Raw genomic sequence first — 23,208 nt, 5'->3', positions numbered from 1 at the left:
GTACTTTTAAACCATACCTATACAGCTCAGCAACACTATTAGATAGCAACAATCTTAGTATCAGTTGATAGACAGTAAGTACAAATTAGTAATAATGCTGATTACTAAGGAAGTAATGGCTATGCAAAATATTACTTAGCTAGATGTAAGACTGAACATAGTAAAGAGAGTACTAGCTCTCAAATTCATATGCAAATAGCTCACCTATAAGGAAAAATATCACATTTTTCAATTTAATTTGATTGCTATGTGGTACCACCACCAGCAGATCAATCAACTGATAAATAGATCCTCACTCTTGCAATGGAAGATCCTAAAATGCATTCTGAGAATGGTCAGGGTCTCAAATAATAACACAAACTTCAGAGAAGAAGAGTTCCTTTAATGGTGAGTGTAGAGAAAGAATTATGGGTTTTATGGGCTATTGTAGTGCAACAGAATCATAACCATCTCACTGACACCTTGCTTCTTTTTTCATTCATTGAAATAATTTTCCAATGCATTCTGAAAGTCTAATACAAAACTCTGCTGCTTCTTCACGTTAGGCTCTATTTTTCATTATATGCATCCCAATCATGACAGGAGACTCCAAATGCAGCTGCAATACCTAGAAATCCAGAAACATCTTTTTGCATGAACCATTTTATTAGAGATGCCAACCTGTGTCCTTTTGATGAAAAGTGGTAATATTTAGAACTTTCACCCTAAGTTAAAAAAAATGCTGAAATATTCAGAGTTTTTGTAAAACGGAAATTTAATTTTTCAATCAGCTCTACAGAGACCCACTAGAACATACAGGCCATGTCTTTTCACATGTAAGAGTATTTCTGATAACAGTGTTTTTTCCCAGACTACTTAGATTTTCACAGCCTGTTTTTGTTAGTTTCCTGGCGCTGCAAATGTGGTTATTTGATTTCTTTCAAATGAGACATACAGAGACATTCCCACAATATAAACCCATTCGTTTTATCCAGTAAAGAAAAAGAACACTAATGTGAAAGATTTCTTGTGAAAAGTCATCTGATGTAAAGGGAAATATCTTCTTTATGACATGGAGCATATCCACCTTCAAAACATATCTACCAAAATAAAACATGAATTTACAGAAACAGTTTTCTTTCTCTATGCCACAACCCTTCATTCAAGATGTGCCATATTAAACCAGAGAGGCCTATATATACACATGTGTATATATATTACATACTATATATATAATGTTGAATTATATTCCAACTACTCTAAGTTTCTGTCACTTTTTCATTTAAGAAAAACACAAAGTAACATCCCAAAGTGCTACACTCAGCTGTATGTAATTTCAAAGTTTGCACGCTCCTTCTTCTCTTCATTGTATATTATTTTGTAATATGCTCTGGAATATAGAGATAAGGCAAATGATAGGTAAATATGAAGTTATTAATTACAATAGCAATTCCATCGTTAACAATGCAATAAACTGCTAGATGAGAGATATTGTAGCCAATTTTATGTTTAATAGCTAACAGAGAGATTTTTCTCTAATAGAGAAAAGAGATTAAAAAAGAGATTAAAAAGAGATTAAAAGAGATTTTTCAGGGGAAAACCATGTCTTTTAGAATGATACTTTAAGATACATTATATTCATAGATATTGAGGGGTTTTTATGAACTCCTTCACTCACAAACAAGGGCCATAGAATTTCACTCCAATGCCTGTATTGGGCCCTTAACCCACAGGTGACCTAGAGCACCAAGCCTACAACTTCATGTTTTTCTAAGTAAGAAATAAGAAAAACAGCAAATAAGAAAATAGGACTGAAATAAGAAAATAGGATAGTAACTCAGATGAGAGATCTGTTTTAGTGAGTGTACTTAAGAAAACATTTATCAAACCATCCAGGGGAGTCTACAAGAGGGTCTAGAGAGGGTAGCCTAGTATCTAAACCCTTAGTTACAATTTTATTAATCTGTCTTTTGCTTTATTTTCAAAGCCTGATGTGAATTAGAGGAGCTTGTCACCAACAGCTTTGACATTACTTTTAGGGCAAGGACCTGTGGACATGAGACAAAGTCTCAGCATCTTCCTAGTGAGACACAGAATTCTAATGGGTTCAGTGGCTCTGTCCACACATTTCAATTTTCCTTAGTGGAAAAGAAAGCAGTAGAAGCAAGTTGTTGTCCTCTTTCTCATATTTCACCCATGTTAGTTTGAAGCCAGATCTACAAGTGTTGTGTCTCTTACTATCTAAGCTACCAAGGGTCCTTACACACTTCATCACCCAAAAATGCAATTTGTTTAATAACAAACTTGGAGGAAACTATTCGCAGCACTAGGATGTAGAGAAGAGAACATACATTCTGCATGAGGATGCATAGTGCTCTTTCAGAGAGCATTATGGTTTACAGTATTTTAGCTCACAGTGTTATAGTTTGGCTTCTATTGCTGATTCCCACAGTAAATTCCCGTCAAACCTCACTTACTGTGCCAGGTATTGTTAGTGCCTTTCAGAAAGCTAAAGGATTTGCTTGGACAGGTTGGCAGTGTTGTCCTCAGGACTGGACACAGGGCCAAGTCCTGGCAGGCTGGGTGACAAGGGCTGGCAAACTTCCAAAGAAATATCCAGCAGCTACCAAACCTCCCAGCTCCAGCACCCGCCGCCACTGCTGCAGCCCTGAGGAGCAGGGGCACAGGGTGCATCTGTGGGAGCTGCCAGAACCCAGACCACCTGCTCCCTTCCACACTCTGAGGGAACACTGAACGTAGCTCTGCCAAGGAGATGAGGATGGAGGGAAAGAACCTGTAACCCACCTGAGTGGAAGCCCTTGAGGCAGCAGACATTAGACAATGTTAGAAATATGGTTAGCAACTTGTGGAGATAAAAGATGTACAATATATATACATATATAAAACAAACCGCTTGTCCACAGGGAAAGAAAAGGTGGGGAGGAATTTCATCCCCAGGATGGCGAAACCAGGGCAGATGGGCAAGGAGGCACCACGACATTTGCATTCGAAGGGAACTTCGGCTGCACAGGAGCAGAGCATTCACGAAGGCACGTGTCCAGTGACACCCAGGAGATGATGGCCCGGACGAGATGCACATCTGAGATAACCGGAGCCATCAACACCTACCGTCTGAATGCCAGATTCCGGGAATCGGGGAAACGCATTGATCAATTCCCGGATGAAGGCTTTGTGCAGCCTGGACCCAAGAAAAGACCCAACATGAATATGAAGACCTCAAAAAGGAGACAAAGGGACTCTGCCGCGGGCAAATTAAAACGTATAAAACCCACAACCTCGGAACAGCCGGTGTGGACGAGGGGGATTTGGTGCCATAGAGGACAGATCTATGTCCACCCACCTCCCGGGGGTGTTACGCTGTCCGATTGATTGGTGGCTGTCAGGACTGTATTACGATCGCGAAATAAATTTTTTATTTTAATTTTTTTATTAAAATTGGCTGTTCTTCATTTTCCTTTATAACCGGCAAGCATCTGAGAACAGTCACTCCAACACATAGGCTGTATCAAGTCATGCCTAACTTTCTTGCCATGTAGCAGAGAGGTGGAAGTACAGGAGTCGTTAGTGGGGAATCGCTAATGAGCTATGAAGCCATTAATTGGTGGGGCAGAAGGGTGAGCCCAGCCCCTGGCAGAACACAGCCCTGGGTAGCGATGGGCAGCTTTGCTCCCAGCTGAGCTTGGCATGGCTCCTTCCAGGGCCTGAGCTATCGCTGAAATTGGGAAGCACCCCCAAAGGTGGGGCAGGGGGAGCTTTGCTCCTGAGGAGGTTTATTTTTTAGGGGATGGTTAGGAATACTATGCTACATATCGTTCTATGCCTCTTAGAATAAACAGACCGGCCGGTCGCGGGAGGTGATTATCCTGCTCTGCTCTGGCGTGGCCTCACCTCGCATACTGGGTGTGGTTTTGGGGGACACGATACAATAAAGAAATAAAGCTACTGCAGAGCGTCCAAAGGAGGGCAATGAAGATGGTGAAGGACGGGAGGGGAGGAGAGGAGAGGAGAGTCGCGGTCGGTTTAAATAATTTTAATTGGGTTCAATTTCCCGCTCCTGGTTGGGTGATCGGCCGGAAGTCGAGTGACGACTCCTTTACCGAAAGCTCGCTGCGCACGGATTGACGTCCCGCTCAGCCAATGAGTTACAAACGCCATCCTCCGGCCCGGCCCCGGCGGGACCGCGCTCAAACCTGCAGCCCCAAGCCTGGCCCATGGAGGTTGTACTGGGGCAGGTGGAGCAGCTGCCGGCGCTCCTGGCCGTGTCCCGCTCCGCGCTGGTGCGGGACTGGGACTCCCTCACCCTGGATAGGGCTCTAGAGTGGGCCCGCTATTTCCAGCACCTCTATGACCGGTTCCGTGCCCGTCCCCAGCTCCGGGAGGCCCTCGGGCGGCGGCTGCGCCGGTCTCGGCCGTACCCTCTGCTCGGCTTCCCCGCGCTGGGCCGCTGCCCGCAGCTCTTGGGGCTGGCGCTACTGGAGAACCGCGCTTTGCCGCCCGCCGCCTGCCGCCGCCTGCTCCGCAGCCTCCTGCAGCCTCCCGGCGCGGGGACCGGCTGCGATCCCCGCGGCCTGGAGCTGCTCGCCCGCCGCAAGGCCGCTGCCTGCCTGCTGGCCTTGCCCCGCCGTCCGCTGCGGCGTGCCCCCGGGCCGGAGCCGCAGCTGCAGGCAGAGGCGCAGCTGCTGCTGAGCCGGCTGCGGGAGGAGGCGCAGGAGGTCGGGGAGGCCGCGGGGCAGCAGCGTTGGCTGTGCGGTGTTCTGGAGCAGCTGCCCCAGCCCCGCACCTTCGGCGTCGTGGCGGCGGCGCTGGCTCTGCTCAAGCAGGGGCATGGCGCTGAGCAGGCCGGAGACAGGGATCGGCATGGGAGCGGCAGGCGAGGCGGGTACCAGGAGATCGCTGCGGGAGACGGGTGCTCCGCCGGGCTCCTGCTTTCCTGGCTGCTGGGCAACCAGGAACGGTTTGCTGCCTTCTGCCTTTGCCTCCCATGTTCCCATCTTGCTTTCCTAGCTGGTCACTATTCCCGGTTAAGCAGATCTTACTTGGACCTCTTGACCGGCTGGGGAAGTCACTTGGTTTATGACCCCTTGCAGGGACGGTGGGTTAAAAGTTGCCTTGACAAAGCTAAATTGTCCTGGGAGGAATTAAGGGAGCACTTCAGCTGCCTCTGTCAGGGATCTGCACTGCTTAAAGAACAGACCCAAGCTGCTCTGGAAGTGCTGAGGACACAAGATGGAGACTTCGAAGTCCGTGGCCTAAGTGTGTGGACTGACTTACTGATGGAAGTACCAATACATGAACACAAAAGCAACATGAAAACTTACAAAATCAAGTAAATCTGGTTAACTTTATTTGATGTGAAAGGCAAGACAACTACTCCTCTCTTCATTGAAAATCAAATGTTGTTGTGACTGCTGATCATGATTCTGACTGCATCTGGTTCTGAAATCTTTCAGGGAGGCCTGGTGTTTGCTTGTGATTGTGCTGTCATTTCTGGTCAACACAGAAAATTTCTTCCTTTTCAGTACTTGCTGATTAATTATCTAATAAAATAAAATCCATTCTGCTTCAAATATGGAGTAGTTTTCTGTTTAGAAAATATGACAGTTCTGATATGGTCATGGTAGTCATTTTTCTAAATGTTGGAGGCTGAGCAAAAGTTCAAAGGGAGGGTGGAGTTTCAGATGTGAAAACACAAATTCAGGGTTCCTTTAGTTTTGATTGTCTTCATTGGGCTGTCTGCTCTGGTGGCCATGTCAATGTTGATGCTTCTATAGCTCTTGCACTTGACTTAGCCCCAGGGTCAGTGAAGAAGGTGAGGGGAAGCCAACTGGAAATCTTCATGAGAAGTTCTAAAATAAAGGTCTTTATTAGTTGCTATATTACTTGATAATATCCAGGTATTTCCTAAGAAAAGTGAGATAAAATGTAGGATGTTCTGTGTGGTTTTCTTCCCATTTCCATAATTTATTACACTATTAATTGCTTTTGGAAGCAGAAAAGTGAGTGAACAGCAAACTTTTTTACTATGTGTATATATAATATGTATTATATATATAAAACTTTGTCTATATGTTTATACAAAATATATAATTGTATGTATAAAATATGTGATATATATATTTTATATGTATATATTATATATAATGTATATATAATATTTAACCTCCTTTGTTATTTTACATCTTTTCTGTTACTGTTAGAAAAACTTGAACAGGGTAGTTTCTACCTTTCCACTTTCATTAAAATGAGTACTGTAATGCAGAAGTAGTGTGTATATTCAGCTCTGTAAACTAGTATTACCAAAAGTGAGCACTGTAAAAAAAGAATAGTCAAGGAAGATGAGGCAAATGTATGGAACTACTGACAAAAGAATTACTCATTAATCTTTTGTGTGGAGGATGTGTCAGAGTTCCTGTAGACCATATTCCTACAGTTTCAAGATCAATTGAGACATCTCCTTTTGTTGCAAAAGTCTTGTAGGAGAGGTTAGAAGATTGTTCACTTATGCTTATAAGCTTAAAGAAAGCAAACCAGCTATTAAGTGTATAAACTGTATTGAAGCTAATTAGAGTAGTAGTCTGTCTTATGATAAGAAATAGTGTATGTAACTATGGCAGATATTTCTGAATGGCAGAACTAAAGTGGGAAGAATCTTGTGGTTTTTCAAATGGAAGCAATTAGTACAAGGATTGAATATTGTTTATCTGGGGAAAGAAATTATGCTTATTTGAACTTGTATGGAAGTAATTACAGACATAAATAAGTTCTTACTTTTCACCTGTTCTAAAACAGAAGAGATACTTAGGGGTAGCAGCCTTTATATAGTTAGAAGGACATGCTACTAATTATCAAAAATACAACTTTTCTTTGCATTCCTTGCTATGTTACATCAGTGAGGCAAGTTATGGAGATCTGTGGATGAACATATTCTAAAACTACAGCTGTGGCAGTTCTCTTGCTCTGTCTTAAATGGAGTTGTTTCCCCTTCTGGAACTTGCAGTCAATCTTAAAAGACACCAATGTCAGTGGACCTCCTGACTGAGTCAGTATTTCTGTGGTATCAAAAAAAAAAAAAAAAAAAAAAAAAAAAAAAAAATCTGTCTAAAAATCGGTCTGAAATCTGTCAGTGTTTAAAACTGACTTAGAAGTGTAAAGCATGAAGTTTGAATTTATGTTGTCTAGCCACAGTTCCCTGTGTTATGTAGTTTTGGCATTTGGTGTGGAAACTCTGCACTTGAGTTTGCTCTTAACGCTTTTAACAGGCGTAAGGTTTTTTTGTCTGTTGGAATACTTTCTGCTATCGGAGATTCCTGTTGAATAATACACACAAAGATGCTAGACAGAGTTATTTGCTTCTCCCCAGATATACTTTAAGGGTGATTAACAAATGTTGCAATAACCTTGGAAATGTTGTAGTATCAAATCGAACTTCAACTATTAAAACCTGCTGTTCCCAGGTATTTGAGTCTCTGGGACAAATTTCATTGAGGGTTGAGTCTTAGTTTTGCATGTCAGATTAAATATGTTTCATAATTTCTCTCAATGTTCACGATAAATTAAGTTTTAACTATTTCTAGAATGAATCAGATCCTTTTAGGGAGTTTCTTCTTGCAGTATTTCACATCTTCCTTTTGATAAGCTTTGTGTTATAAAATTCAGTTAATGAAGACATATCTCTTTCTTTCAAGTAATGCTTATTACATCTTTTAATACCTAAGTGCAACTACAGAATCTTTTACTAGCATAGCTAGGAAGTAATATGGCCATCAGTGATTTATTAAGAAAGTAAAGAAATAATCATGGGCGTGGACAGGCAAGAGAAAGGCCAGTATAAACCTTATATATACTGATTTCCAATTCTGTCTTCCTTATAGAAACAGGGATAGCAAAAGGTAGTTTAACCTCCGTGAGACAAAAGCACCTGGTTATTGCAATTACACAGAAATGCTCCAATCTGTCCCAAATACATTATAAAGAGAGGCCAGATCTCTGATTACCAAATTCCAAAATCCATATGGTATTCATTGAACAAACACACTGGTCCACATTCCCTATTATTTCAGTGTGCTTGTCGAGTTCTCCAGGTAGCTGTGCGAATGATGAATTTTTTCTGGAATTCCATTTTTAATGAAAGTATAAACAGGAAAGGAACCTCCTCTTTTTAAATATTTGCAGCTCATGTGTGCAAACTCTTGACAATCTCAACTATCACAAGAAGAAAGACAGGCTAAGGCCTCTTCCACAATCATCTTCCTCCTTTTTTTCCCCCTTAATAAGGAGAAGCAGATCTCTGCTATTTATTAATTGATGATTGAAGAAACTGCTATGCTTGTGTTTTAGAACATTGGTAAGGATTGTGGAATGCGTCAAGAGGATTTTACTTGCCCAATCAACAGCTGAGACATTTTCCTGCTGTTGATGCTTGATTTTTTTTTTCACAAGAAAGGAAAAACAATTTACCCCTTGACAAACAGAACTGTAACTCCACAGGTAACATACTATGAGATGTCTAGATACAAAGTTGCCTTTTTTCTTATTGTGAAGTGTCTGTTCACTTGTACTAGGTAAGATCTAGAAGAAAGAAAATTATATATTCCAGTACTTTGCAGAATGTATGCAGATACTAGAATAAAGATAAATTATGTAGAATAAATTGTACATTTATGAAAACACCGTTAGCAAATTGGTACTGTTCAGGTGAATATGCAAGCCTGATTGTCACAATGCATTAGCATGATTTTTTTTTTTTTCACACAAGGTTTCTTTCCCCAATAGGTGGGGAAAGCCCTTTCCCAAATATGTGAATAAGGGTCTAATGTTCTTTTCAGTGAGCATGAAGGATGGTTGTTTTTTTTCTTCTCATGTGTAAGAGAATACTTATTAGGTCATGAAGGCAGACTAATATTTTAATCACATGGAAGTAACATTTTCAGATACTGTTTAACTAGAAAGTTAAAGTTGTATGACTAATTTTAGTTTTTGCTGTTTCTGGAAAACTGAAGGTTTAAAGCTAAATTCTTTTCCTTGTGAACAGTTTGGATGAATGAGTGCAGAGTGCCGGCAAAGGTCCTACATCATCGCCATTCAGAATACAACAGTACAGGCACCCTGCACTTGAGCAGCTTCTTTATTTGTTGGGCAGAATTGCAGAAAAATAAATAAAATGCAGGTGGAAAGGGTGAGGAGAAAATGTGGAAAGCTGCTCACTTTTGAAGACCCATTGAGAAAGGGTAGATTTCCCCTTCACCAGAGCTGAATGGCTTTGCTGCTGCTGGAGACAGCATTAGGTTGGTAGTTTTGTGATAAAAAATCAGAAGAGTTTTGATTTGATGTTGGCTATTCTTCTAAAACACTCATCCTCTGTGTGCCCAAATGACCACATTGATCAGTGGTGTAGCTGGCAATAATATTAAGGTAGTAAATGAGAAATGTTGTGCAGGGAAGGAAACTGTTTATTTAAGTAGGGGCTCGTCTCACAGAGGTGATACCAAAGGAACATCATTATATCTGCCCTGGTATAAAATAGATTTGAATAATCACAAGTATGATCTGGAAAACTAGCCTTTTATATGTAATAATTAATATAAATCCCTCTCATAGGCAGTTTGCTCTCAGTATTGTACCTGTCTCATGAGGAATTAATCAAACACATCCTTCTTTATTAATCTATTATGCACCTTACTGAATTCAGATTAAAAGATACCAGACAACCTGGAAAAAATTGCATGTTTGTTCTCCCCTATGTACTTCTTTCTAAAAAGTCCCAGGATAAAAAATGACTGTATCAATGAACTAGAGAGATAAACACATAGTTAAGGTGCATTCTCTTTGATAATTTCTCAGAGGTAGCCGACAAAGATAATTTAATTCATCCTTTAATTCCTGGTGTGCCAGTACCTTAGAGTTACTGATATTATTTTTAATACTTTATTATATGCCAATAATTTTCCATTGTGTAAGTTCTTTCACAACTAGATGTCTGTGTCCCTAAATCTTTAGAGTGGTTGGCATTTTATTTACAGTTAGTATTTTGATTCATCTCAGATACCACAGAGGGTGGCAGCAGAGCCTCTCTACACATATATGCTTGGACTTCTGATCCAATGGGAGGATCCAAGATCAAGAGTCATTTCTAGAAGCAGAAGAGATGCAGGGAGTAAACACTCACTGTTGTCAGAAATTAGCCAGTCAGAAGTTTCCAACTGAAAAGTCCTATTGAAGGTTTATTTTGTCCTTGCAATTCTAATTTTACTGGCTCTTTAATGTAGTCTAGAATCAGGTAATAATATAAACCATATCCTCTGTCTCTGTCCACAAGCCCATTTTATTAATAATATTAGGTATGCAGCTCTTAAATTCCTTTTCTATTACATGATAAATTCCATAGCATTATGTGATCAATTTACTGTAACACTTAACTAGTACATTTTACCAGAAATCATAGTAGTATGCACTGAACAGAAAATGTAGCAATCAAATTCTGAATCTTATCTCAAGCTGCACCTTCCTGTTATATTTCTTCCTTCGGGTGGAACGTTCAGAATGATTGCTCAGACATGGGCTATAGTGTGTAGCTCAAAAACACACTAATCCCATCATTTGATAAAGCGCTATTTAGATTTTTGGCAATTGTCATGAGTTCTAAATCCCACTGCAAAGATTGTTTGAATGTTTTCCTAAGGATAATTTCCAGTAATGAAATATGTACTGCTTTTACCTGCACATTTGTATCATTGTTCCTTGTATGGTGTGTTGGACTCAGAACAGGAAATCATAATTGTGGTCTTGAGTACTTGTGCATAGTTCTTCACTCAAAATAAAGTTAGCAATGGAAGAAAATGATCATGTGCTTTCTATCATGCATAATAAATATTACACCCATAAAAATGATCCAACAATGCAAGACTATTTGCTATATGATTAAATTATCAGTTAAACACCTAGATAAATACTTGGTTGTAATGCTGAATAACTGGGAAAAAAATTTGTATTTGCTTTTTTCTCACAGGAGGAGATAATGAATCCTCTTTAAAGACCACTAGACTGATGTGAATGCAGCCTCTCTTTCCAATACTTATAGGCAGGGGAGTCATTAATATTTTCTTATTAATGTAAATGAGCTAGGTAAGAACGATTGATTTCTTCTAGGAATTAATTGTGCATGATCAATCCCTAAAACGAGTGTGACAACAAGGTCATTCATCAGCTGCTTAACATTGCAATAGCCTAAGCTTGCCCTTTCAGCTGGGAAAAGATGCCATACCCTGGAGAAAAGGCTTTTAAATCATTGTGCTATTGGCAAAAAATTGTGTACTGTTGTCTCTCACAGACTCATCATTCTTAATGCTGAGGTGAAAGACGCTGACTTCAGGTATTTTATAATTTGCATTGTTCAAGCTTTGGTTTTAGGGCAAAAATATAAAGTATACGTAAGAAACTAAGGGTCTTCTCAGCTATGCAGGGATGTTCAGGCATTGGAAGTGATACGCAAGCTAATGCCATAATTTAACTAATGTCTAGATCTACACACTTTTGAGTGAGATGATGGTGTTTTTTAATTATAGCAGTGAAATAATCTGACCCATCACTTATTTGCTTCAAATTAGTTTGAGCACTGAATTCGCCTCCAATTTGCCAGTGTTTTGCTTTTTTTGAAGAGGTTTGCTTTCTCCCTAATGCAGCAAAAACACCTTCCCTTTTATTCTTCATAAATGTGTACAAAATCCTGTTTCACTTCAAAGATAATATGCATCAAGGGAACAGTAGGATGACCATAATGCAGAAAATAATTTCTAGAATGTAATTGAAGGAATTTCTTAGTACTGCTGAAGTAGCCAAGAACTTTCCCCTATTTTTAAGTTAGTAAAAATTCAGTAAGGAGACAATCCCCTCCACCTGCAAACAGAACATCAAACTATCATTTAACCCAAAAAGCACAAATAAGATCCAGTAGCAGGAAATGAAAACTTGAAACACTTAAAAAAAAAAAAAGATTCTATAATAAGATTGCCAAGTTAATGGAATAATTTATCAACACCTTTTATGGTTTTCATTGCTTACTTGCAATTCTTTGCAGAGACTTATTGTGTTCCTAAAATGTGCTTTTTTATTTCAACCAAAAGTTTTTTGGCTAGTAGGACCAAATGTATGGCTTTGTAGAGAAAAAATGAGGATGAAAAAAGAAAATGCTGGTGTGTGCACTTCCCTGCAAAATTTGGCATGCTGTTTCACACCTCTGTGAGGAATGAGCAGAGTGTAGAACACAAGAGTGTAGCGTGGAGCCCGTGGCTCATAATAACAAAACTGCAGCTGTAACGTTTTGATGTGGTCATTGTTCAGTAAACCTATGAAAGGTTTTATCTGGATCACACTTAATACTGCTTCCTTTTGAATGTGATTGAATTTGTGGCTGTGGCTGTAATTGAGCTGGGTAGGGCATCAATTTTGGTCTGAGGTATAACAGACAATATCCCTGCCGAGAAGAAACACTGGACTTATTTTCTGAAGACCATACAAATATGTAGGACCATACATTTCTATGAAAGGAATAATTATGTGAAAAAAAAAAATTGTTTAAGTGGCTAAGGAAGGATTCCTATGGTGTTAATTGTAGTAACATAAAATTCTCATCTTCACACTCATCTCATCTATGTCAAGCCCTCAAAGATTTTATCTTTATTCTATGGCTTTCTACATATGACAATTTTTATTCCTTTTCAATCTGAGAAGGGGAAAAATTACTTAAATAATTCTTTTCTGTGTTCAGTGATGTCAAAAATGTGTTGCTGACACTGCCAGTTCAAGACTTTTGGAAACATGAAGTAAATTGCAAAGGACTAAGAGGATCAAATTAAGAAGGTGCATTATCCAAACGTGTGTACGTGCACACTCCACTAGTCACTGGACATCTGGTTGAATCTGGAATTACTGCAATAATTTGCAGGTAATGGTGAGCATGAACTTGCTGCTAATTCCTATAGGAAAATACTGGACCCTGTGCATGGCACTGACAAATTGCTCCCAGTGGTATCTAAGATATTACACTGTTGTCATTATAGCCTCTAGCAAACTCAGTATATTTGAAAAGAGTATGGTGTCTGCTATGTGTTAAAGATACTATATCCCTATTTGTAGTCCAATTCCATGAATAGAAAATTCCAACAGAGAATGTTTACTATAGAAATTTTGGAATATGGAGCTTTTAAAGGCAGGTATGTTTATTTTATGGGCCAGGTATTTAGAAAAAAGCAATTAAAGCCTTGCTCATTAACCTTTCAGTTCCTCATAGAGCACTTTAAGCGCAAGAAAGTGATTGCATTTTGATTTGTAATGCTTCAGTGAACTGGCACTCTTCTCTGGGTATGTGTGCACTGTACTTTTGCACGAGCTCTAAACACTTGCATGTGTTTTTGTTTCACTGCGATTTAACTGATATGCTGATCTAAACTCTTAGATCTCATGGATTGCAAATGCCTTTTACCATGAACTATGTTCAGTCCTTTTTACATCTACTTTGCAAGGCTATATCATATGCCATAACTACATTATCATGGTTATTGCTATTTCAGAAGACTCAACAAATTATAAGCAATATCAAATCAAGACAATGATTTATAGAAGTATATCTTGACTTTTGCAGTATAAATTGGAAGAAATGACAGCATATTATTTCTCCATCACTGAGTATGATGACTACAAGTTGACAAATTCTTACTCCTTTTAGAAGATATAGGAGGTGAGGAAAAATGCCAAACTACATCCCATGTAGAAAGAAATTGATTAATTGAATCAGAAATCATATTTTAAAACAGCGTGTGTATTAGCAAAAGAGACATTTTGAAACGTATTTGGGTTCTCAGAAGCTAGTGAGAATGGCTTGCTGTGCTCACAAATGTTAATTTGCTCTTATGTTAATTTTTAAATTTCCTTCCAACAGCAATTACAAACAATAGATAAAAAGAAACATGAAAGGTAAAGTAATTTTTTCCCTGTCTTATAATTACAGAAAAATAACCCGTGTGTGGGATGAAGTTTTTTTCCTTCAGCCTTCATAAAGGCATATCCGAATAAACCTAAAATACAGAGCTTAAAATGCAAAGGTTTTTCATCATCTTGCTGTGACTTGCAATCGTAACACCTGATGCAGTCTTGTCTCTACAAAACTTCAGACACAGTGGCATTTTGCTATTTATGTTGAAGTTTGTGACTTCAGTGTTTAGAGAACATTGCACATGTACATGAGGTAGAATGTTCAAGGTCAAGGTCTGGAAGGGACTTTTTCCCAACAATATTAGAAGAGACCTTAGGTTTTAATTTCTCTTTGTATTTAGATTCATATTTTGTAGTGTGAATTGTCACTGCAAAGGTTGGAAATGTTGATTCTTTTAGTCTTCCCTTCTGAGCCTGTCACATGCATACAGCATGACTAAAATGGTTTGGTCCAACTAAAGCAACTGGTTGAGAGAAGAGAGATGATGATGTGTAATGGTAAAAATAGGAATTTTGTGTTATATGAATTGACATGCTATTTTTATTATTTTTAATACACTTTACAAAACCTCAGTCTATAGTCCTGCCTGTACTTCTGGACATACCAATTTTTTTTTTAAAGCAGTGTTTTTACTGCCAAAACACGGTTTTGGATTGTGAAATTCTTGATTTAAATGTTACACACACTCAAGAGTTATTATCCAAAAACTGTATCTTTTAACTGAGTTCTAAAGAAAGTAAATAATGTTGGTGTCAGTCTGCTGAGTGAAGCACAGGGAAATCAAATTGTGTAGAGTGATACAGGGAGTTTGTAGCAGTTGTACTCTTGATGCAGGTATTTGTACTTCTGGGTCTGATTGCAAATCTGTACTTGTTTAAGTAGGAGACTAAGATGTTTGGAATGTTTTACAGTGGTTCAAAAGCAATTCTTAACAAAAAACAAGTAGACATTTTATAGAACCAACAAAATTGTTCATCACATGCACTGTTGTATACTTCATCTTGGTGACTTTCTTATTCCTTTGGCACTCCTGTGGTAAGAGGTAATTAACTTCATATGGAAAAAATGGAAAATGGTAGCTTTTCCACCACAATGAAATGCTGAAATCTGAATGAATGATGAAGCCTTTAGAATTAGTGGCAACATTACTGTGGTGAAGTCAGAGAGTGACCTGCCCTGAAGGAACAGGGAAAAGCAATAATGTTCACGTCCATCTGTCAGGAAGGTGTAGGAGACATTTGTTACATAATGACTGTCCCATTCACTGAAATATTGTGGGGATTAGAAAATACCTTGCATAATTTATATACACCATCTCTGTTCTGGAACCATACATTATACTTCCCACAGACAGATTAAGCTGACATTCTGAGCCATATGCATGGTTTATGTAGGTAACATAATACTTTCAAATTATATCTGCTATGAGCCAATAAAATTAGTATGGGGTAGTTAGGCAATAGTCTAATAACAGCTAAACTAACAAAGGTTTATAAAATACTTCACTCCTAATTTTTCATGGAGCATTCATTGTTTTTTATTTTTTTTCCATAGTTTTACTGATGAAAGGCAGCATTAAAAACCAGTACTGTTACTACCCAATATGCGGGTGTTCTCAGGCATATATAGAATTTGAGTCTGTCTCTTCTGCTCAGATAGGAATTTCTATGGTTCAATAACTGAATTTTCATCTAATATAGAATTCCCAGAGAGCTATGATAAGTTACACTCATTTAGAATTGAGCTGCTTGAAATAGAAAATGTGATAATTTTAGATAGGTTTTCTGAGACGGCATTTTACTCTTAAATCAGTTTTTATTTCTGTACGGTTATTTTTCAAAATACCTTCACTGATTGACTTCCAAAACAGTTAGTGAACAGTTTCATTCCATCAGGGCTTTGTTTCTTTGCGTTTTGGGGGCAAGAGGGTGCTTCCTCTTTTGAGAATATCCCACTAGTACAAACCTGTTGGCGCTATTTGACTTCCAAGACCTATAAATCTGTTCAAGGAATGGCTTGAGGACAACAGGATTGATTGTTTCTGTTATATTGGGATTGTCGGTTCCTGAGCCAAGAGAGACAGAGCCACGACACAGTAGTGAGGAGGCCAGCAATGCTCAGCTTCTTCATCCATCTGGGAATTTGCATTATGATTAAATGAAAAACACTGGAAAGGAATGGAGTTTCTTCTTTCCCATTATTCCTTTACAAAGATGCAGAAGATAGCCTTAGAGAATTAGATGTAGTCATTTCATATGGGTAACATCTGAACAGTAACTTTTATTCCATTTTCCTCAATCAGCTGAGATTTGTCCTAAAAAGTACATTATTGCATTTAGATCAGTTATTTCCCTTATTTAAAATTCTATTTCATGATTTGAAAACAAAGTTGTGTATTTTCCATTAAGAAATAATACTTTATAGTGTACGAGATGACTGGAGAAGGATGTAGATCTAATGAATAAAAGAGGAGACTAGGTTTAATTCTATTTCACGCCTTTGGAGGAGTGGAACTGTTTGGGACACAAATCTAATATCTGTTTAGAATTTTAGGATTGACACATGTTAAAATTTGTTTTATATTTTAAAATTTGCTTTCTGACCATTTGTGTGTTATAACAACTGAAAAAGGTGTAACCTCATAAAAGGGAGCTCTTCCTACTTTTACTACTGTTTTAAACTTGTGGCAGAATTTAATACCACTAGATGCATTTCTTGATAAACACAGGGTTCTTAGGTAAAAAGAACCTGAAACATTTTCATGCTGTAAGATCAGTAGGTGGTTAGTGTCAGCAACAGCATATTTTGTTTTTATTTTCCTGCGATAACTATCGGTTTAGAGAAAAAAAAAAAAAACAAAAACAAAAAACAAAACCTTAAATTCTACACAAATAAAATGGGAACAAGGCTCACATCGTATGTAACCATACCGACACAGGTTTTGACATCCTATTGTGCTATTTTGGATTTAGGTAGTTAATTTACAGTGGCTGGTATGAGGATGTGTTTTGGATTAGTGCTGAATACAGGGCTGACAACATGGAGGTGTTTCTGTAACTGCTGAGTGAGGCTTGTCCTGAGCCAAGGCCTTCTTTGCTTTTCATTTGGCCACGCTGGTGAGGGAGTTGGGGGTGCCTGGGGGGGTGGGAGGAGGCACAGCAGGGCAGGTGACCCAAAGTGGCCAAAGGGACATTCCAGACCACATGGCATCAGGCTCAGGGTATGAACGGGGGAAGAAGGAGGAGGGGGTGAGGGAATGCTTGGGGTGATGGCATTTGTCTTCCCAAGTGTCTATTGCTCATGATGGGGCCCTGCTCTCCTGAAAATGGCTGAGCACCTGCCTGCCTATGGGAAGTAGTGAATAATTTCCTTGTTTTACTTTGTTTGTGTGCACAGCTTTTGCTCTCCCTAATAAACTGTCTTTATCTCAACCCATGCATTTTCTAGTTTTTACCCTTCTGATTCTCCTGCTGATCTCATTGGTGGGGCAGTGAGTAAGAGGCTGTGTGGTGCTTGGCTGGGGTTAAACCATAACACCTATTGTACGTTTTCTTAGAACAAAGAATTGTTCCTGATAGAGATCTAAGGAGAATAAAGCTACAGAAATACAATGCCATTTCACTAATGTACTTGAAAATCCTCATGAACACTTAGTGGTCTTTTCACTGATTTCTTGAGTGTTCCTTCATGAAAATGGCCTCAGGTCTTTCATTCTGTTTGACTGCTGCCTGTTTGTGTGCTGCCCTGAATGCTTTGTAAGTCAGCAAGCAGGCTCGTCAGCTCCTCTTGTGCTGTAAATCTTTATTAATAGGGAATACGTAACATTATCTGTTCTGAAATTGCCATTTGTAAAATAACTGATGCTTCAAAGAAAAGAAATATTAAGTATTTAATATTAACTAAATTTCTGTTTCTTCTGCTGTTAGTGGCATAGACCAGTATGGAAAGGAATTTGTAGTTTGGAGTCTGCCTCCCAACCCTCTGCCCAATAACAGCAAGGAACTGCTTTCATTACATTTTGTTATTGTGTGTCAGGAAACAATAATATGTAGATCTAAATAAGAAGTGGAATCCTGACACTGTTGAGTCACGGTAATCTGTCTATTGACTGGCCTGACCTGCAGAATGGAGTAAAACTGCACAGTTTAAGGCAATGTCTAAGGATTTTGAGGTAGCAGAGCTGCAGCAGATCCTTGGGCCAGAATTTCTGGCCCATTAGTCAGAACACCATGGCAAACAAGTATGGTGGATATGCAAGCAGGAAAATGAGACCTGTACCATAGTTATTTTAAGTCAACATATCTACAGTTAAGGAATCAAATTTTACTAGGCAATTCATTATATTGCTTTTACTAGCTACCATAGAATCTTTATGACATTTAATTATGATTCTAGTATTCATTATTTCAAAGATAAATGAAAATTGAGCTCTGTTAAATATTGTTTATTTTATGTCCTTGGGGTCTTAACCAAGAACAGTAACTTTGCTGGGGTTTTTCCCCCTTTTCTGCAAGATCTATGACGAATTCAAATATTCAAGTTCTTTAATTAGAATGTTTCCATTTGTGCTTGTTTTAACATGACACACAGAGTTGATTAACTTTTCTGGAGTATATTTTGGAAGATTGATAGTTAAGTTTTGCTAAGTTTAGCATTTATAAGGATCTTATCTGAAATTATTTCTGTGACAATAGGTAAGGCATCCTAAGGTATCATACTACTTGAATCATAATAATTAATCAAAAATTAAAGACTTTGTGCTAGGTTGCCGCTCTTTGTAATGTAACTAGAAGGTGAAGCAGAAAAAAAATTCTGTTTCCAAACAGCATCTGTAACAGATGAAGGGAAATCTGTATAATAGTGAGGTGCTTTGCAGAAGAGATGTAGTAGCAGTGAGGAGCACTGCTGTTACTGTTTTGAAACCTGCTGCTTTGCTGGAGTGCCCATGTGGATACAGGAGCTCTTTACAAATCTCTCCACATGTGGATATGTGAAAATGTTATTTATCTTGAAAAATGTATATCTCAAAAATTTGCATGTTTCTTTTTAAAATAGCAATGCAAACATTCTTACACTTTGTACTTATGAAGACCCATCCCCTAATTTAGAGAGCTTAGTTACTTTAAAAAGAAACTCCTTTCCCTGGCTGTGGGAAACAAAGAGGTATTCAGCAGTGGTTAAGAGGCAAGAAGGCCAAGGCTTTTGGAATGCTGTATGTAACATGAGAATCTCTCAAGCAGAATGGAGGGACCATGCAGTCAGTGCTGCATATTTCTACCTGCCTGCAGGGATATAGTTATGCAATATTAAATGCTCTTTTTATTAAACTCATAATATGCTCCTTATTAATTCTATAATATTTCAAAGAATATTTTTGCACATATTAAGATAGTGAAGTATATACAATTTTAATATTGAAATTTTATTAAGCATTAAATACTTGCGAAATATTTTTCAAATCCGAAACTGAAGAATATTTAACTATTAAATGTGTAAATATAATGAAATTGCATTTTGAAAACAAGTTAACAAAAAGTCAGGAGCAAACAGTTTCTTCGTGTACAAGCTGAAACTCATTAAACTTTTTGTGTTTGCAGTCCCAGGTAACCTCCATGCTGGAAGGCTGTGTATTTTGGGGGCTGGGAAGGTGGGTGCTGGTTTGCATTGGAAGTGAAGGAGAGCAGCAGCTTAGTTTGGATGCTGAGCAGAGATTTAGTGCTCTCAGTGCTGTAGTCTGGGTGGGGTTTTGAGGAAGCTGATTTGCTTTGCTAAGTTTTTGATGAAGACAGCCTGCCTGTTGGTGATCTTCAGAAATGGTCTCTGCACTTTTTCATAATTTTATGGTATTTTTTGAGCCAATTCCTGAGCAAAGTGAGAACCAGAGTGGCTAATTCCTCTTACTCACACCAGAGGAATCCTATGCATTTTTATGCCACCTGTGTTTGCTTTCCATGTTCTAAGAGTTCCCTAAACGTACATTTTGTTTGGTTTTTTCCCCCTGTAATTCAGCATAGGTTTGTTAAATGCTGGATCATTATGGATTCTCTTCTGGTGGATTATACCCATTGGGCATGGGTGCGACTGGTGGGTAGCATTTGTAGTTATTTGTTTCAAGTCTACAATAAAAAGTGTCTCTCCTCAATTCTGATTGTGACTTTTGGCTTCCTCCTGGTATTGGCAGACTGAAGAGGGTTTGTTTTTTTTTTTAATTTCCAAATTATTTCCTTTGTATCCGGGTGCCATAAAGTAATGAGCCTTTAGGGTACTCCTGCAGCATTTCCTCTGTTTGCTTTATGAGCAGCCTTGATGAGAGGGCTCTGGCAGTTTGCAACTGTTCTAAAACAGGTTTGAGAATTCTGAGGGGGCTTCAGAATCAGAATTCTGGAGGGCTTCAGAAAGCCTGTCCTGCTGCCTGTTCCTGTCCTGCTGGGACACAAACCAGTGTGAGGTGACTGGAGGATGTCCAGGATGATATGAAGCAGAGGAGTGTCCATGAAAATGTTACAAACGAGGACCTAATAAGCATTGAACATTCTATGTTTCAATATTAATAGTAAAATGCACATTGTCACAAAGAGTTGTGCTGTGCAGATGTAGCTTACTTTGGTGCAGATTAATTAGGCTTAACAGGAACTTAAGTCTGCTCCACAAATGCAGTGTATTAAATCATATATTAAGGATGCAGTGAGAGGTTTTCACCTGTTAGAAAAAACAACGCCTAATGCAACAAACACAGGTAGGCTACAGCTGTATTGGTTAATCATCTGGCCCATTGTAGGCTTTAGGTACTATCCTTTTTTCTACTGAATAGTGAAAAATACTGGTTTTTAGTTTTGTCTGAGCTGGACTTAGTGAGTGGTGGACTAATACTGTAACATTCAGTACTCACTGAGTTAAGGAAGACAACTGAAGTTCATTGCACAATGTCTGTTCATACTACAGTGGGGGAGAAATCATGGCCCTTTCTACATTCCTTTTGTTTGCACAGTTAATACTACTCATAAGAACAAATCCCATGTAAAAGACTGTAATGAAATATATTACATTAAGATCTTCAGCTAACCCCACTGACTGGGACAGATTGAAAGAATTTTTTTGCAGAGTACGAGCACTCCTACTGGGAACAGAAGCCAGCAGTCTAAGACAACATGTAAATTTTCAGTTTATTTATTTCAGTACAATTAAATGTTACTGCCTCTTTTCACATACTTTTATTCTCCCTTAAATGTATTCTTGTTTTTTTTCTAATTCATGTCACTTTATTAAAAAATGTTTCAGATAATGTCCAGATACTTGTATTTTGTAATCAAGATATTAACCTAGGGTAGTTACACTGGTATGATCTGAAGAATTTAGCTGAACTTCTATAAGAGTACCACTCTAAGCGCCTTCTCTAAGGACAAGCATTTACACATTGCTTCTGCAAGTAATATTTCTCTTTCAGTTCTTTGTTCTAATAAAATTTAACAGTATCAAAATGTGTGGTTAAATGTAGACTGACAATTTAAAACTGTTTCAATGCCACGCTGAGTAACCTGCCTTTTAATAGGATGTTTGAATTGTGTTATGGTAAGCTGATAGAGCTAACATAATAATAAAAGATCGTTTTTTCTATACCAAGACATATTAATAGGTTGCTGTGATGTAATATCTGAAGATGCTTTAGTATATTTCTTGTTTAATGCCAGTTTGCAGAGGTACATCTCATCTTTATAGGACACTTTCAAATATAACCCAGCCTATTGGGTTTGACCTTGTGTAGACGTCGCCCCAAAGTCTGTCTCCCATCATCCCTTCCAAAACATCTTTTTTGGTGAGAGAAACTCTGGGCTAGGACTAGTCAGATCTGGAGTAGAGCCAACATGGGAGTCCTGCAGCTGACAGGCACTGAGATTTTTAGTGAATATCAGAAAAGTGACAACTCTGTCCTGTGAAGAGCGATTTTAGTAAAAGGAAGAGAGCTCAATATCTATTAAAAATAAAATACAATTGAAAGATAAACCCTAGATATTCTGAGGGAAGAATAATGCTGGACAAGCCACCTCTGCTACTTTTACCATAATACCATAAATGAAGACAAAAAGAAAAAGGTGGGCCACAAGCATCTGCATATCTATCCTACCAGACATTTTACTGAATAGAAAGTCCACAGCAGTTTTCATCAAAAAAATAAGCTGCATTTGTCTAAGACAATTTACCATACCAGCCAGACACTATTAGCCCATCTGGGAAGTAATTTTATGTATTGATAGCTAATAATTGCAGGCAGAAGGAAATGTGGTACACTTGTCTCTGTATCTTGGTTACCACTGCAGATAAATTCAGAGTCCCAAACTGTTCAACAAGAGGAAATGCATTTTTAGCACTGCAATATGCTACTGTCTAATGTGTTTTGGTGTTTTTTTACTTACCAGTTCTGTTGATAAGTTATGATTCATCTTACAATTGATGAACATGTGTGGGAAAAGTTTTTGAGAGTAACTGATGAATTTTGGGTGCCTCATGTTTTGAAAGGCGCTGATTTTATGTCGGCGATATTCAGAGATTTTATTTTGAGGTTCTGGCATTTATGTGCTGCATAATAGACCTTTCTCTCTTTCACAAAAAAATGCCAAATTGAAAATCTGTGTAGTATTTATTCTGTAGTAGTTTGGCACTTGGAAGTGAAAAATAAAAGGACTTGCTGAGCTGAATCACTGGGGATGTGTGTGGGAGGAGAGTTACCAGAGCATGTCGTATTGTTGGGCAGTCCCTGTCAAACCTGATCATCTTGTATTTTTACCTGCTGTGGATTTCTCCATTTCCAGGATATCATTGTTTATCTTTCTAGCTCAGGCTTTTGGGCCATTTTCTAAAGATTGGAAGAAAAAGCTTATAGTAATTTATGTCAGAAATTTCATATCACACAGGTAGGCTATTAGAAATAAGTATTAAGATGCACTGTGGTTAGGATTCCATGTAATTCAGTGCCCTTTTTTAGTAACTTCTCATATGAAATGATTTTCTGGAGTACCAGAGATTCTACCAGAGATTCAATATGTATCTGTCGGGCATAAGTGTGTCCCATTCACAATTAAATTCCAAGCAATACAATTTTATATTAGGAACCAGCAAGGCAGTGCGTGGCAGGAAGTTCTTTGTGAAGGCAATTGTAATGTTTGTTTTACTACTCTGCTGAAGTCTGCTGGCCAAACTCAGGCCTAGTATGAGTCAATGAAGTT

General features: G+C 38.4%; 1 protein-coding gene across 1 annotated transcript; it reads left to right on the top strand.

The window, feature by feature from the left end:
* Positions 1-4,069: 4,069 nt before the first annotated feature.
* On the top strand, positions 4,070-5,567 carry FANCF (FA complementation group F). The gene has a single exon (XM_041400280.1). The coding sequence runs from the start codon at positions 4,212-4,214 to the stop codon at positions 5,328-5,330; it is 1,119 nt and encodes a 372-aa protein (XP_041256214.1). The 5' UTR covers positions 4,070-4,211; the 3' UTR covers positions 5,331-5,567.
* The last annotated feature ends 17,641 nt before the right edge of the window (positions 5,568-23,208 follow it).

This window comes from Onychostruthus taczanowskii, unplaced genomic scaffold (genome assembly GCF_017590055.1).
Source record: "Onychostruthus taczanowskii isolate IOZ18803 unplaced genomic scaffold, ASM1759005v1 scaffold177, whole genome shotgun sequence".
NCBI classification, from domain to species: domain Eukaryota; kingdom Metazoa; phylum Chordata; class Aves; order Passeriformes; family Passeridae; genus Onychostruthus; species Onychostruthus taczanowskii.
The sequence above is the reverse complement of the archived record's forward strand: the minus strand, read 5'-3'. Positions and strand labels throughout refer to the sequence as shown.

Bases quoted from the DNA above. Each gene is read 5' to 3' on its own strand.
- FANCF (XM_041400280.1), top strand. From the start codon at position 4,212: ATGGAGGTTGTACTGGGGCAGGTGGAGCAGCTGCCGGCGCTCCTGGCC.